Source organism: Fusarium falciforme, chromosome 1, assembly GCF_026873545.1.
Source record: "Fusarium falciforme chromosome 1, complete sequence".
Taxonomy (NCBI): domain Eukaryota; kingdom Fungi; phylum Ascomycota; class Sordariomycetes; order Hypocreales; family Nectriaceae; genus Fusarium; species Fusarium falciforme.
This window is the reverse complement of record NC_070544.1, coordinates 2,414,731-2,431,011: the sequence shown is the minus strand read 5'-3', so window position 1 is coordinate 2,431,011 and position 16,281 is coordinate 2,414,731. Positions and strand designations below refer to the sequence as shown.

The 16,281-nt window shown below is 54.1% G+C and overlaps 5 protein-coding genes across 5 annotated transcripts; 4 read left to right on the top strand and 1 right to left on the bottom strand.

The window, feature by feature from the left end:
* Positions 1-371: 371 nt before the first annotated feature.
* Positions 372-7,046, top strand: NCS54_00064500 (Hypothetical protein; the record flags this gene model as incomplete). The annotated part of the gene is made up of 2 exons (XM_053146291.1): positions 372-6,451; positions 6,506-7,046. 2 exons carry the CDS (start codon positions 372-374, stop codon positions 7,044-7,046), a joined length of 6,621 nt encoding a protein of 2,206 aa, XP_053002266.1.
* A 792-nt stretch (positions 7,047-7,838) lies between these two features.
* NCS54_00064400 (PWWP domain-containing protein) lies at positions 7,839-9,926 on the top strand (the record flags this gene model as incomplete). The annotated part of the gene is made up of 6 exons (XM_053146290.1): positions 7,839-8,007; positions 8,156-8,681; positions 8,731-9,058; positions 9,117-9,326; positions 9,376-9,834; positions 9,888-9,926. The coding sequence occupies 6 exons, from the start codon at positions 7,839-7,841 to the stop codon at positions 9,924-9,926; spliced, it is 1,731 nt and encodes a 576-aa protein (XP_053002265.1).
* A 744-nt stretch (positions 9,927-10,670) lies between these two features.
* NCS54_00064300 (Hypothetical protein) lies at positions 10,671-13,083 on the top strand (the record flags this gene model as incomplete). The annotated part of the gene is made up of 7 exons (XM_053146289.1): positions 10,671-10,721; positions 10,780-10,992; positions 11,041-11,114; positions 11,167-11,401; positions 11,451-11,590; positions 11,639-11,912; positions 11,965-13,083. The coding sequence occupies 7 exons, from the start codon at positions 10,671-10,673 to the stop codon at positions 13,081-13,083; spliced, it is 2,106 nt and encodes a 701-aa protein (XP_053002264.1).
* Positions 13,084-14,258: 1,175 nt separating this feature from the next.
* Positions 14,259-14,699, top strand: NCS54_00064200 (Hypothetical protein; the record flags this gene model as incomplete). The annotated part of the gene is made up of 1 exon (XM_053146288.1): positions 14,259-14,699. The coding sequence occupies one exon, from the start codon at positions 14,259-14,261 to the stop codon at positions 14,697-14,699; it is 441 nt and encodes a 146-aa protein (XP_053002263.1).
* A 498-nt stretch (positions 14,700-15,197) lies between these two features.
* On the bottom strand, positions 15,198-15,993 carry NCS54_00064100 (Hypothetical protein; the record flags this gene model as incomplete). Its single annotated transcript, XM_053146287.1, has 3 exons — positions 15,198-15,473; positions 15,528-15,824; positions 15,862-15,993. 3 exons carry the CDS (start codon positions 15,991-15,993, stop codon positions 15,198-15,200), a joined length of 705 nt encoding a protein of 234 aa, XP_053002262.1.
* Between the last annotated feature and the right edge of the window lie 288 nt (positions 15,994-16,281).

Below are 16,281 nucleotides of genomic sequence, written 5' to 3'. Positions count from 1 at the left end.
GAAATCCGTACCCATCTGAAAGATCAAGGATGGAATGGATTAGGCTGTGGAGGGTGCAGCCACACCTTCACCCAGCCACAGACGCGCTCCAATGGCACTAGCCCAAACGTGACCTAGCGTCGTAGCCTTCCAGGCTGCGATCTGAAATTTGCGATCGCGACTTCACTCTAAAACCTTGGGAACGAATACAAACCACAACAACAACTGCGAATCAATCGATCGCATACTTCGAGTCATCTAGGCAGCGGCTACATATCCGAAAAGTCGTGTCGGTGGCAAATCCATGATTATTTAACGGCCCAGTGCCCCGGGCTTTTGTCGAGAACATCGGCGTTCTCCAGCAATAACAAAGCTTCACAACCACCGCCACCATGTCGGAAGCAAATCGAGATGTCTCGCAGTACAAGTACTCGGCCATGTCGAACCTGGTCCTCCAGGCGGACCGTCGATTCGTCACGCGACGAACCGATGAGGCCACTGGTGATCCAGAGTCGCTGGCTGGGCGCTTGAGCATCCGGGACATGGGCGCTCGAGTTGCCCGCGACGACGCGCCGAAGCCGAAGAAACAACCCGGACTCCCAGATATCGAGAGGGGAAGTCTGAGAGAAGGCGAAGATATCCTGGCACGAGAACAGCGAAGGCGGAAGGCGGAAGCGCACCAGTCTGCCGGCGTCCTCGGCGCTAACGACCTCCTGGTGGAGGGCATCACATACCGGCCGCGCACACCAGCGACACGAGCGACGTTTGATCTAATCATTACAATTGTGGCGAACAATCTCGGCGACGTACCCCACGAGGTCGTGCGCAGCGCGGCGGACGCTGTGCTGGAGTATTTGAAGGACGACGATTTGAAGGACCTGGACAAAAAGAAGGAGATCGACGACATCTTGGGTGTGGCTTTGAACCCCAAGCAGTTCAACGAGTTGGTAAATCTAGGAAAGAAGATCACAGACTACGATGCCCAGGATGATGACGAGGATGTCGCCATGGGAGGTGCTGATGGTGACGACGCCGAAATCGACGAACGCCAAGGTGTTGCTGTAGCCTTTGACGAAGACGAAGACGATGAAGAAGGCGGCATTGTTCACGAAGTTCGCGACGAATCATCGGATGACGAGGAGGAAGAGGAAGAGAAGGACGAGAATGCCGAGGCCAAGGATGAAGATGCCGTTGTCGATGTGGGTGATGAAATGATCCTCGACTCAGCACCATCAGGAGGCAAACATGCCGAGAAAGAGAAGCATAGCGTGCCCGCACGAGACATTGACGCCTTTTGGTTACAACGCCAAATTGGTATCTTATACCCTGATGCTCACGAGCAGACCGACAAGACCAAGGAGGCGCTTCGCATTCTTTCAGGCGAGCCAGACGAGGCCGATGGCGAGGAAAAGTCGCTGCGCGAGATTGAAAACGACCTCATGGAATTATTCGACTTTGAACACCACGAGTTGGTCCAGAAGCTCGTTGAGAACAGAGAGAAGGTCTACTGGCTCACCAAGCTAGCTCGCGCAGAGACTCCCGAACAACGCGCCGATGTTGAAAGAGAGATGGGCTCGGAAGGTCTGCAATGGATTCTCAACGAGTTAAAGGGCCATAGTTCAGGCGAGGGCAAGAAGGCCAAGATGGACATTAAGATGGATATCGACGTCCCGGCCTCTTTCACCGCAGAGGCACCCAAGCCTGAGCGCGCCGAAGGCCAGCTGGTTGGCGGGCTTCAGCCCAGGAAGCTCATCAACCTCGACAACCTGGTCTTTGATCAAGGAAACCATCTCATGACAAACCCCAAGGTCCGACTACCTGAAGGGTCGACCAAGAGGACATTCAAGGGCTACGAGGAAATTCACATTCCTACCCCCAAGAAGCGCAACGAGCCCGGCGATGTCTTGATTCCCATTACCGATATGCCAGAGTGGTCTCGCAACCCCTTCAGCAAGAACCAGTCCCTGAACAAGATCCAGTCCAAGTGCTACCCTTCAGCATTTGAAGATGATGGCAACATGCTTGTTTGTGCTCCCACTGGTAGTGGAAAGACCAACGTTGGTATGCTTGCTATCCTTCGCGAAATCGGCAAGCACCGCAACCCTGAGACTGGTGATATCGACCTTGATGCATTCAAGATTGTGTGTATCGCCCCTCTCAAGGCCCTGGTACAGGAGCAGGTCGGCAACTTGGGAAACCGACTCGAGCCCTATGGCATTCGAGTTTCAGAATTGACTGGTGATCGTCAGCTCACCAAGCAGCAAATCGCCGAAACACAGATCATTGTGACCACTCCTGAAAAATGGGATGTCATCACCAGAAAGTCAAATGACCTGACCTATACAAACCTGGTGCGCCTGATCATCATCGACGAAATCCATCTGTTGCACGATGACCGTGGACCTGTACTGGAGAGCATCGTCAGCAGAACGATCCGCAAGACCGAGCAGACAGGTGAACCCGTCCGTATCATTGGTCTCTCTGCTACTCTACCTAACTACCGAGATGTTGCTAGCTTCTTGCGGGTAGACACCAAGAAGGGCCTCTTCCACTTTGACGGCTCCTTCCGACCATGCCCCCTGCGTCAGGAGTTTGTTGGAGTCACGGATCGCAAGGCCATTAAGCAACTCAAGACGATGAACGATGTGTGCTACAACAAGGTCATCGAGCACGTGGGCACAAACAGAAACCAAATGCTCATTTTCGTTCACTCTCGAAAGGAGACTGCCAAGACAGCCCGTTACATTCGAGACAAGGCGCTCGAGATGGATACGATCAACCAGATTCTTCGACACGACGCTGGCAGTCGAGAAGTTCTCAACGAGGCATCGTCTCAAGCAACCGACAAGGACCTCAAGGACATTCTTCCCTACGGTTTTGGTATCCATCATGCTGGTATGAGCAGGATAGACAGGACAGACGTGGAGGACCTCTTTGCCCGTGGCGCTATCCAGGTTTTGGTGTGCACTGCGACACTGGCTTGGGGTGTGAACTTGCCAGCACACACAGTCGTCATCAAGGGAACACAAGTCTACTCTCCCGAGAAGGGTAGCTGGGTTGAGCTGAGTCCACAGGATGTTCTGCAGATGCTTGGACGTGCAGGTCGACCTCAGTACGACACCTACGGTGAAGGTATTATCATCACGACACAAAGCGAGATGCAATACTACCTCTCGCTTCTGAACCAGCAGCTTCCGATTGAAAGTCAGTTCGTGAGCAAATTGGTCGACAACTTGAACGCCGAGATCGTTCTTGGCAATGTCAGAACACGCGACGAAGGTGTTGAGTGGTTGGGATATACCTATCTGTTCGTTCGAATGCTCCGTTCGCCTGGTCTGTACCAGGTCGGGGCTGAGTATGAAGATGATGAAGCTCTTGAGCAGAAGCGGGTTGACCTGATTCATTCTGCTGCCATGGTTCTCCGAAAATCCAACCTCATCAAGTACGATGAGAAGACGGGAAAGCTCCAGTCAACCGAGCTCGGTCGCATCGCTTCTCATTACTACATCACCTTTGGATCCATGGAAACCTATAACAACCTAATTCAACCCTCCATCACAACCATTGAGCTGTTCCGCGTCTTTGCTCTGAGCGCCGAGTTTAAGTACATCCCTGTTCGACAAGACGAGAAGCTCGAGCTAGCCAAGCTCCTGGGTCGTGTGCCGATTCCTGTCAAGGAGAGTATCGAGGAGCCCCATGCCAAGATTAATGTGCTGCTGCAAGCGTACATCTCGCGCCTCAAGCTTGATGGCCTGGCCTTGATGGCGGATATGGTGTACGTGACCCAGTCTGCCGGCCGTATTCTCCGCGCCATCTTTGAGATCGCGTTGAAGAAGGGCTGGGCTTCTGTTGCCAAGACCGCTCTGGATCTTTGCAAGATGGCCGAGAAGCGCATGTGGCCGACCATGTCTCCCCTTCGTCAATTCCCTTCATGCCCTCGGGATGTCGTTCAAAAGGCAGAGAGAATCGATGTGGCTTGGAGCAGTTACTTCGACCTGGACCCCCCTCGCATGGGCGAGCTTCTGGGCATGCCTCGAGCTGGTCGGACTGTCTGTGGCCTCGTCGCCAAGTTCCCTCGCGTTGAAGTCCAGGCTCAAGTGCAGCCCATGACTCGTTCGATGCTACGTGTTGAGTTGAGTATCACTCCCAACTTTGAATGGGATGATTCTGTCCATGGAGCTGCCGAGAACTTCTGGATCCTGGTCGAAGATTGCGACGGCGAGGATATTCTCTACCACGACACTTTCTTGCTCCGCAAGGAGTATGCCGAGTCTGAGACGAATGAGCACATCGTCGATTTCACGGTGCCCATCACAGACCCCATGCCTCCCAACTACTTCGTCTCAGTTGTATCTGACCGATGGATGCATTCTGAGACGAGGCTTCCCGTGCCCTTCCACAAGCTGATCCTGCCCGAGAAGTTCCCTCCCCACACTGAACCTCTCGAGCTTCAGCCTCTGCCTGTCTCCGCTCTTAAGGTGGCAAGCTACGTTGACCTCTACCCTGACTGGAAGCAATTCAACAGGATCCAGACTCAAACGTTCAACTCTCTGTACAAGACAGACCAGAACGTATTTGTTGGAGCTCCCACAGGCAGCGGCAAGACAGTTTGTGCTGAGTTTGCTCTTCTCCGACATTGGACACAGGCTGACTCTGGGCGGGCCGTGTACATTGCGCCTTTCCAGGAGCTTGTCGATTCTCGCCTTCAGGACTGGCAGAAGCGATTGAGCCGTCTGAACGGCGGAAAGGAGATTGTGAAGCTCACTGGCGAGACAGCCACTGATCTTAAGCTCCTGGAGAAGGGCGACCTGATCCTGGCCACTCCAACCCAATGGGATGTTTTGTCCAGACAATGGAAGCGCCGCAAGAACGTTCAGACCGTGGAGCTTTTTATTGCTGACGAGATTCACCTTCTGGGAGGCTTCCAGGGTTATGTGTATGAGACGATCGTGTCCCGCATGCATTATATCCGCAGCCAGACTGAGCTCCCCATGCGAATAGTCGCTCTCAGCGTGTCGCTTGCAAACGCACGAGATATTGGCGAGTGGATTGATGCCAAGAAGCACGACATCTACAACTTCAGCCCCCACGTTCGGCCTGTGCCTCTTGAGCTTCATCTACAGTCTTTCACTAACCCTCACTTCCCGTCTCTGATGCTGGCCATGGCTAAGCCCACATACTTGGCTATCACACAAATGTCTCCTGACAAGCCCGCCATGATCTTCGTGCCCAGCCGCAAGCAGACACGAGCAACCGCCCGTGACCTTCTGGCTGCCTGCTTCGCCGACGACGACGAGGATCGCTTCCTTCACGCCGAAGTGAAGCAAATGCAGCCCCTGCTTGAGCGCATCCACGAGGAGGCGCTTGCCGAGGCGCTGTCCCATGGTGTTGGTTATTACCATGAGGCTCTCAGCCAGAGTGACAGGCGAATTGTCAAGCATCTTTACGACAACGGCGCTATTCAGGTTCTCGTTGCGTCGCGAGATGTCTGCTGGGAACTGAACAGCACTGCCCATCTCGTCATCGTCATGGGAACGCAATACTTTGAGGGTCGTGAGCATCGATATGTTGACTACCCCCTCAGTGAGGTGCTGCACATGTTTGGCAAGGCCCTTCGTCCATCCAAGGATGGTCGCGGCCGTGGTGTCCTCATGCTTCCCCAAGTGAAACGTGAGTATTACAAGAAGTTCCTGAATGAGGCTCTTCCAGTAGAGTCGCATCTTCACAACTACCTGCACGATGCGTTTGTCACTGAAATCAGCACCAAGATGATCGAGTCTGGTGATGACGCGATCAACTGGACGACATTCACCTATTTCTACCGCCGACTGCTCGCCAACCCCAGCTACTATAGCTTGACAAGCACAACTCACGAGGGCCTGAGCAACTACATGTCTGATCTGGTCGAGACGACCTTGCGTGAGCTTAGCGAGTCAAAGATTATCGACTTTGACGAAGAGGACGGCTCCGTGTCGCCGCAGAACGCTGCCATGATTGCCGCCTACTACAACATCTCGTACATTACCATGCAGACCTTCCTGCTCTCGCTCAGCGCTCGTACGAAGCTCAAGGGCATCATGGAAATCGTCACATCTGCGACCGAGTTTGAGTCGATCCAAATTCGACGCCACGAGGATGGTCTCTTGCGACGCATCTACGACCGGGTCCCTGTCAAGATGTCTCAACCAGTTTATGACTCACCACACTTCAAGGCCTTTGTGCTACTCCAGGCTCACTTCTCGCGAATGCAGTTGCCAATTGACCTGGCCAAGGATCAAGAGGTGTTGATCTCGAAGGTCCTCAGCCTCCTCAGTGCCATGGTCGATATCCTGTCCTCGGACGGTCATCTCAACGCCATGAATGCCATGGAGATGTCACAAATGATTGTCCAAGGCATGTGGGATCGGGATAGTCCTCTTAAGCAGATTCCTCACTTTACTCCAGAGGTTGTCAAGGTGGCGAACGATTTTGGGTATGTAACACGATTTGATATGGAAATTGACATGGCAGCTAACGAGCCCAATAGCATCAAGGACATTTTCGATTTCATGGAGGCGATGAACCCAGACGAGAATGCCGATTACAACAAGCTTGTCAAGCGACTGGGCCTGTCGCAGAAGCAGCTGGCTGAAGCAGCCAACTTTACAAATGACAAGTACCCTGATCTGGAACTCGAGCACGAGATTCTGGACGCGGACGAGATCAGGGCTGGTGAGCCAGCATACCTAAGCATCAAGATTGCGCGCAACCTCGAGGAGGAGGATGGCGATTACGATTCTACGGTGCATGCGCCATTCTACCCCGTCAAGAAGATGGAGAACTGGTGGCTGGTTGTCGGTGATGAAAAGACCAAGAATCTTTTGGCCATCAAGCGAGTGACAATCGGGCGGGAACTGAACGTCCGGGTCGAGTACACTGTGCCATCACCAGGTGAGCACGACCTGAAGCTGTTCCTAATGAGCGATAGTTATGTTGGAGTCGACCAAGAGCGGGAATTCTCGGTGACGGCAGCCGAGGGCATGGATGTGGACGACGATGAGGAGGACTCGGACGAAGACGAGGAGTAGGAGCGTAGAAGCTCCCTCCAGCTGCGACTCGGTGCCAAGAATGGCTGTGTACACTACCCTACCTACCTACCTATTGCAGATGCAGACTACCTACGAACGCGAATAAAGGGTGTTAATTTTCGAACCCTTCAAATGGCGCCATGACCCAGGACATTCAATGTGATCGAGATGTGCTCCCTGAGACCAGTTATCCGGATACAAGCCAAGTTGTGTGGACATGAAGTGGTGGAACGCGAGTTATGAGGCGCGAGGGGTGAGATGAGCTGTTTGGCAACGCCAGGGACGCGCCTCGCCACGGCTGGAGCCACGGGTGGTGGACGACAACAGCAAGAGTGATGAGGCGTGAAGACGATGGGAAGCAGATGCTTGGAACGCGTCCAGCCGTCGGGTTTGTATCCGAAGGCGCCGAATCAGGGCTGAATACGCGCTGGGGCTGGTGTCGTGTGTGCTTGGGGTTGCTGATGACGCCGCCCGACGTGGGCGGCATATACACATCACGTGATTGTCCTCTGGTGACGTTGAAGTGTTTCCCTTGCCAGCCCATCAACTCGCACCAGTGTTTTTTCTCTCGTCACCCCAACCTACATCCCGGCACAACTCGGCGAGGCGCTTCTCATCTTCAATTGCGCATCTCATCGTCACAACCCGATTCTCATCGCGCTACCAGTCTCGCGCCCCATTGACGCGCGCCATACACGACCCGCTACGCGTTCGACCATCTTTTCCCCGGCTGGAACCCTGCTTCAGGCACCTGTGACCTCTGACCAGTGAAGCATCGTCACCTCCATCGCCATGGCCGACCAGCCCAACGAGAAGCCCGAGGTCGCCGCCGCCGCTGCTGACGCGCAGGAAGCTCCTGCCACCGAGAACAAGCCTGCCGAGGCCCCATCAGCCGAGGACAAGGCAGAGCCCGCGGGCGAGACAGCCAAGGGAGGCGACGAGAACGACAAGGCCGCCGAGGGTGAGTTGACATTTTTACGCACTTGACGTCTTTTGCGCATTTGATCGCATCGTTCCTGCTATCGCGCTTTAGTCCAAGGCAATGCTCTGTTGTCGCGGGCGCGTCCTTCCCGTTTGCCAGACCTATGCTGACCACATGGCGCGTTCAGAATCCAAGGAAGCTGAGAGCTCAGAGAAGCCCGCCGGAGCTCAAGACGCGACCGAGAAACCCAAGGAGGGCGAGAAACCTGCTGCTGAGGACGAAGACACTGAGATGAAGGACGCGACCGAGACACCAGCTGCCAAGGAGGCCACTGCTGATAGCGCGGCTCCCCCTGCTGATGGCGAGACCACAGCTGCAAACACCGCAGCCGAGACTCCCGCACCCAAGGGGAGAAACAACCGACGCAAGTCGACGGGCGGGGCTGGAGGCAAGACTCTGAGCAAGAAGGCTTCCAAGGCGCGCCTCACACACCTGGACGCCAAGCCTGGCGACCACTTCCTGGTCAAGCTGAAGGGTTTCCCCGCGTGGCCAGCCATCATCTGCGACGAGTCAATGCTCCCCCAGGCCCTCGTCGTCAACCGTCCCGTAACCGCGGCACGACGCGATGGCACCTACAACGAGGCTTATGCCGATGGCGGCAAGCGCGTCAACGACCGAAGCTTTCCTGTCATGTATCTGTACACGAACGAATTGTATGTATCCCCTGAGACCATGCTCATGCTTTTCTGACCTTGACCACAGCGGATGGGTTCCCAACACATCCCTCACAGAGCTCACCCCCGAGAAGGCCTCTGACTCGATCACCGAGAAGATGCGCAAGGATTTGCGAGAAGCGTTTGAGCTCGCCTCCCAGAACAACCCCATCGATTACTACAAAGACGTCTTAAAGCAATTCCAAGAAGAGCTGATTGCACAGGAGGAGGCAAAGAAGGAGGCCGCTGCGACACCCAAGAAGTCCAAGAAGGGCAAGGCCAAGGCACCAGCTGATGACCTGGAGATGGATGACGTGGACGACGACGTTCCAGAGAAGCCCAAGTCCAAGAAGCGGAAGGCCGAAGACGACGCCAGCGTGAGTGCACCAATAACCCCTTTCCTGGGAATGATACATACTGACAAAGCTTATACAGACACCTCAACGGTCCGACTCGGTCAAGAAGCCCAAGATCAAGCTCAACACTTCTACCCCCAAAGCGGCCAATGGCACTCCCAAGGGCAAGGACGAATCAGCTACTAAGACAAAGCTCAAGGTCAAGAAGTCGTCTGAGAAGAAGGCCGAGGGCCCCAAGGAGCCCAAGGAGCCCAAGATGACTGCCGAGCAGCGTCGGCAGCGCAAGGAGGTAAGATCCCCAGCACCGCGTACGCAGTTTATCTCTAATGCCCTGATAGAAGGAAGTTCTCTACCTCCGACATAAGCTCCAACGTGGACTCCTCACAAGAGACCAGCAGCCTCAGGAATCTGAGATGAAGCAGATGTCCGAGTACGTGACAATGCTGGAGAACTTCAAGGATCTCGAGGTCTCCATCATCCGCTCGACCAAGATCAACAAGGTTCTCAAGGCCATCTTGAAGCTCCAGACCATTCCCCGCGAGGAAGAATTCCATTTTAAGGATCGTTCCCAAGCGCTTTTGGACCAGTGGAATCAGTTGATGGCCAACGAGCCTGCTGCTGCCGCCGCCAACGGAGTTAACGGAAAGTCCGAAGCCAAGCACTCAGAGAAGAAGAGAGAATCGCATAGTGGCAAAGAGGACACTGAGGAGCCCAAGGCGGAGGAGTCTGGAAAGCCCAAGGCGGAGCCTGAGGCAACACCAGAGGCGCCAGCGGCCGTGAAGAGCGAGAAGGATGAGGCAAGCTTTCTTGGCAACATATCTGAGGAAGAATGAAGCTAACTGCGAACTAGACCGTTGCCCCTCCTGAGCCTATGGAAACCGAGGCTTAGCTGATGAGGATGGTTTGTCATCGTCTGATCAGGCTCGTGGTGTTTTAGATCGACTTTCTTCGCGGCGTCAGGGTTTAGGTCTGTCGAATTCCGGTCTTGTGTTTTCTCACTCTTTATTCTGGCAAAAGTGATTTCGTCTGTTTTTCTTTTTTCCGTTTCTGTACGAGTATCTGCCATGGACGGAAAGCTGGCGGCAGAAGCTCTCGACGGGTCGCCGTGGTGACGACGAGTTCTGCGGGATGTGAATAGCGAGGCGAGATGTTTCCGGTTGTACAATGATTATCTGCCATGTCAGAAGAGGGTGACCGACTCGACACGGGACCTCAAGCATGGCAGAATGGACAGAGGAGAGCGAGGCAGAGGGTGACTGGCGGAGGAGGCATCTTGCGCTGATTTCATGGGTCGGAAGATGATGTTCAAGAATGCGACGGCTTTTGAGAGGGGCGTATGGGAATGAGAATTGGCGAAGTAGCATACAAATGATCAATGGGACAAAGAACTAGAGATTAATTATGATTGAGTGAATACTGTTAATTTGTTGATTTGCTGGTGTCTATCGTGCTCTCTCTGTGAATGCATGGCTGTGGGTGATGGAGTTGATGGTCTCAAGGGGCTTTGTATACAGTGCGTGGTACAGTGTGTATAGACGCGTCTCCCAGCCGAAAACGCGTCAACTCCCTTACTCGATATCCAAGCTTCAGGAGCAACAGACACATTTTTCCAGCCATCTCAGGAGCTGTTAAAATGACCCGGGAAGCTGGAAAGGAAGACACTTATAACCAGGAAGACCATCAGGTGACTCATTCCATTACATCTTTCTGGGGTTGGAAGCGGACACTAACGCAACAAACAGGTCGCCTACATATTTGACCCCGAAGGAGATGGGACACGCCAGAAGCCAGCCAAGCGCAGAAGGGTATCCAAGCAGGCTCAAGAGGTTTCGGGGGCTGTTGAAAATGCATCACCTTTTGTGCCGCTGCTCAATGGAGCCGAGAAGCCTGAGCTCGTGCAACTGAGGGAGACCCTTTTCCAGGAGAGCTGGGCCAAGATTGGTGATCGTATTGAGGTGAGTCGGTGAAGCTGCATCGAATGAATTTGTGCTCATTCAACTCAGGGGATTCTCAAAACTTCAAACCTAGAGACGCTTGACCAAGTAAAGGATTTTGTGGAAGATGCAAAGACGGATTGGTAACAGGCAGCCTCCCCTTCGGTCTCCTTGACCTTGACTGACCATGCACAGTGGGGACAGAATCCCTTCGGCGTTCATCATCACAGGCCCCAACATTGCGTCACAGGATCTCCTCTTTCAGCAGCTATCCGATGCTCTCCAGCAGGCAACCCCCAGCAAGTTTGTGAGGCTGCGGTCGTCAGAGGCATCAACGCTCAAGGCGACGCTGAAGAAGATTATCCGCGATGTCACAGCAAAGGTCTCGGACGAGGAAGATGACGATCTGCATGTTGGAGATGGCGGAAATGTGAGTTTCCAGAACCGCGGTTTGTAGTGCAGGGCTTATTTCGTGACAGGGCCGACGATATCTCGATTATGACCTCGAGGCATTGCATGCATTTGTCAACCCTCAAGGTTGTGAGCATATCTTTGTGGCATTCCAGGATAGTGAAGGATTTGACAGCAGCCTTTTGTCTGATCTGGTCATTCTCTTCAAGTATGTGGAATTCTGCCTGGCACGAAAACCTCTGCTAACTCTATCAAGTTCCTGGCGCCCGCGTATCCCTTTCACTCTGCTTTTCGGCATCGCCACATCCGTTGAGCTTCTCCAAGCCCGGCTGCTCAAGTCAGCATGTCAGCTGATATACGGAGCACAATTCGACGTCATCCAGACATCGGCGATCCTCGAAACCGTCTTCAAAGCTGCCGTGGCAGCAGCTGATGCTCCAATCCTCCTTGGAACGTCTCTTCTCCGCAGCATGCTGGACCGGCAGCATGACCAAGTCTCAGGTATTCAGACATTCACAATGTCGTTAAAGGTGAGTTCTGCACCAGTTGGGGTGTTTTCATGCCGTTGCTAATGCAAAACAGTACGCTTATATGTGCCACTTCTACGCCAATCCTCTCAGCGTCCTAGGACATACCTCATCGTTGCAAGCAGAGCACACAGAGGCCTCGCGGCATGTGAGCTCGTTCCGGGAACATCTCGAACAGGCCGTCGAATCTGGCAATCTAGAGCATATACAATACGCCAAGGACTTACTTGAGCGTGACGATTTTCTTACAGCCCGGGTAGAAGAGAGCCTGGCCAACAGGGACGAATCGATCAAAGACTTTTTGCGTGCCCTGTTGATAATACAGGAGACTGATGCCCAAGACGGCGAGTTCTCAAGAGCCTACGTTGCGGCCATGGAGGACGGCATCTCAATCTCTGAGGAGTCACGAGCAATTGAATCTGTGCGACGGATGGAAATTAACGAGTTGATGGCCATGGTTCGCAAGGTTATTGCTATCCTACGAGATGGAGAAGTCGACCTGTTCCTTGGGCCGGCAACGAAACCAGCGCATATCGAACTACAAGATGCTTTGACTAGACATCTTGTGGAACTTGAAGAGCTACACTCGAGGGCAGAGGAGCAGGGCATCACGCTGCGAAGCAAGTACAGCGGCCAGAGCAAAGTGATGAGAACTACGGTTATCGCACAAAGAGTCCAACTGAGCCGCGACTCGGCCGCGCTGACAGAAGAGGGCAAGCAGCTTACTCGGATCGTGGACGACATGACGGCGCTTCTTACGACTCATTTGCATGCACCCAAGCCCAGCTCTCTTCTACTGTCTGAAAGCTGGTTATACGACTCTCGAGCTCCCTCGCGAGATGTCTTTGTGCCTCGGCCACGCGCCGTCTTGGAGCGCAGTCTCACAAGACCGCACGACTACCTCTCATGCTCGTGCTGTAAACCAGGTGAGCAAGACACAGCTGCAATGCTGCCTGCGACGGCGCTTCTTTACCGCCTATACCTTGAAACCGGCAGCCTCATCAACGTGGCAGATTTGTGGGCGGCGTTTGCGGCATTAGTCGGAGACGACGAGGCAGACGAGCGAAAGACACTGGTCAAGTTCTACCGCGGACTGGCCGAGCTGAGGGCTTTGGGATTCGTCAAAGCAAGCAAGAAGAAAGCGGACCACATTGCCAAGCTGAAGTGGCTCTAACAAGAGAAGGATGTTTCACCGTCAGCAGCAGAAACAAGGGAACTATGTGAACAACCGGAAGCAACAAAAGTCGTCTTTATGCTTTGTGTTGAAAGGACCCGAGAGTGTTATTCCGAGAACAGACAGAAAGAAGCTGGAACCGAGGCCGGACGCCCGGATCCGACGGGAGGTCTCAACGGGCAGACTAGACCAGCTACGTAATGTACAGACGGTATCGACCATGTGAGTGAAGGAGTGAGACACCAGGTGGCTGGGAGGCGAGGTTCGGCGTGGGATGAGGGCCAACGCATGGCCCAAGACGAGACACGCAGGAGTTGAAGCAGCGGAGGTTGCCACAAAGAGATCATGTGAAAGAATAACTCGATAATAACAGCAAATGGCGGTAGAGCAACCAACTAATTGAATGAATGAATGAAGCCATTGTCCTCGAGAGATTCGCTTTGAGTCATGACCACCAGTCACATTCCACGCCAACACCTTCATGTCTCTCATTTCAGCGCCTCCGCCCAGGTCCAAGCCCGAGCCCAAGCCCAGTTCCGTCCAAGGCCAAAGGCAGCCTTGTCTCACTCACACACGGACACTACAGCAGCACTACACACTACGGAGTACACGCCCACACACCAAAGTAAACCCTGGCCGGCTCCGTCCAAAGAGTTTTTTTTCTTAGGAGGGGGCCCTCTTCTGACGAAAGCTTTCTCGGGAGGAGGGGGAGAGGAGGGGAAAAAGCGACTCAAAGCGTCGGTCCGTGACGACAAAGAGCCGCCTTGCCTAGAACAGCTCCGTGCGGCGATCCGGGCTTCAGCGGGCGTCTCATACAAGAGGACCCGGGTTCGCTGAATGAGAGTTCATGGTTAATTTGAGATATCACTCTCACTCTCTGTGTTCTCTCCTTTGCTGCTTCCAACCTCCCCCCGCTCCAAGAAAGACAAAGTCAAGTCTAGTCACAGAATCGACTACAAACTGTGTTGCCATTCATTCACAACCAGAGGAAGAGCCGTCAGTCGATAAGAAGAGACAATTCACCCACAACTTGGAAAACACACAATCAACGACTTAACTCTAAGAGCCAGTGACTATTGGGTTGGCATACAATACATACAAAAGACCACAGGCAACACTGCCATAACCGCTTCAACCAAAACACCACTCTTCACAACCCTCCAACTCCAATCACCATGATGCGAGGCGAGATCCCCTCGAGGCACCGCCAGGCCCTGTGCCAACGACGGCTGGCCAAGAACCCGGGCCTCCAGCGCAAGCTGGCGCAGATGGAGCTCCCCCTGGCACCCCTCGTCCAGCTCACCACGGGGGCCATCCACCCGGCCTTCCCCACGACGGTCCTCAAGTTCTGGCTCCTCACCGACGACCAGCTCGAGTCCCTGGCGCACTTTTACCACCAGAGGACCCCCTGCCCCTGGACGAACCAGTACCCCTGCCCCATCACCTGGAGCTCCGAGCTGCCCCTCGAGGAGAAGCGCCGCAAGATGGGCAAGTTTATCGGTCTCCGGGGATGCGACTCGCCCATTTTGCTAAAGTCGGAGGAGGAGATACTCGACGAGGCCAGGAGGGCGAGGCTGACTGAGGAGGAGATGTGGCGGCGAAAGCATTATCCTTGACCATCAAACAACCTGGGTTTTCTCAAGACACGGACAGTACAGGACAGGCGTCTGAACGGGAGGGAGGGGAATTGTCTTTGTTGCCTTGGGAGTTTTTGTGTGTCTGCCATTTTTACTTTACTTTGCCTTTGTTCTGCATTTCATCAGAAGGTTGCATGGTTGGTTGCATTGTTGCTGCGGACTGGTCCGCGCTGGTTTACTTTACTTGGTGTTGCATTTGCATTTTCAAAGGAGTATTAGAGCGGAAAGAAACGGTTAATAGGATTCGATAGAAAAGAAGCCCCATGCCATTATTTTCAAGAAATAACCTCAACGCCTATATATGGATGTTGGTCCCCTTCCCTACTTCTCCTTCTTACCGCTCCCGTCCAGCCTGCCAAAGTGTTTATCTGACAAGTAAAGTGTGTTGTACAAACCAAGCAAGGTTCAACTGACACTGGGTTGTATGGTCAAAGTCGAAGCTCGGCCCGTCGCCTCCTCCCCCGTTCAATCTCTCACTCATTTCTTGCCCTTCTTCTTGCCGCTCTTGGTCGGGGTGTCGACTAGCACCGCGTCCTCCTCGCTGGCCGTCTTGGCCGAGGAGCTCTGCTCGGAGCCGTCCAGCTCCTTCATGAAGTCAGACTGGATCTGGCTGCGACGCTTCTCCCACCACTCCTTCTCCGAGTCGGCCTGGGCGAGGAGCTCGTCCAGTTGGGTGCGGATCGCGGCGTTGGCGGCCATTTCGTGGGCGGACTGGAAGATTGACTGACCCCAGTTGGGCGCAAGGGCATTGGCCTAGTAGTTGTTAGCAAGAGTTGCCTGTTATGCGTCGTGAGGGCCGCGCCGTACCTCTGTGACAACATCCCTCAGCTCCTCCTCCATCTCCTTCTCGGCGCGCTGGAAGCGCTGCCACAGGTCATCACCAACGCTGCCGCGCTGCAGCAGAGAGCTGCAGGCCTGCTTGGCAGACTTGATCTGGATCAAGCGGCGAATGTCCTCGACGGCGCGACGCAGTAGCGCAGCGCGGAGGACGCTATCGGGGATCTTGGGGCCCTTCTCGGAGCCGTCCTCGGGCGTGAGGTGCAGTAGGGACAGGTAGACGTTGCGCTGGAGGTGAGGGCCGAACCACGGTGCGAGGTTAGCGTTCTGGGCTGTGAATAACAGTGTTAGCCAGGTTTCCAACTCGAAGCTGAAGCGGTAGAGACTTGCCAGCCTTTCGTTTTCGGTAAATGGTCGAGAATGTCATGAGAGCGCTGCCGAGGACGAGGACGTAGGCAAAGGGGAGGGCAAGGCCCTTCCAGTCAATGTCAATCATGATGGGCGAAAGGTAAATAATCAAGCACGAAAAAATGGCCTGGTATAGTAGAAAAAGAGCGTAGAGAAGATCCGAGCCGACCGCGAGGGCACGCAAACAAGTCGAGTACTCGGGCGTTGGGTGGATTAGTCCTTAAAGTTGCTGCTGCCACTGCATGGATGGATGTTAATCGACACGACACGACTACCACTACCGCTTGGTGGTGTGGCGCATGCAAGATTTCCTTTAGGCCAGATGTCTCTTCTCTGGCTGTCTGTGGCTGGTGGAACCTCCGAGATCCTGTGGCGC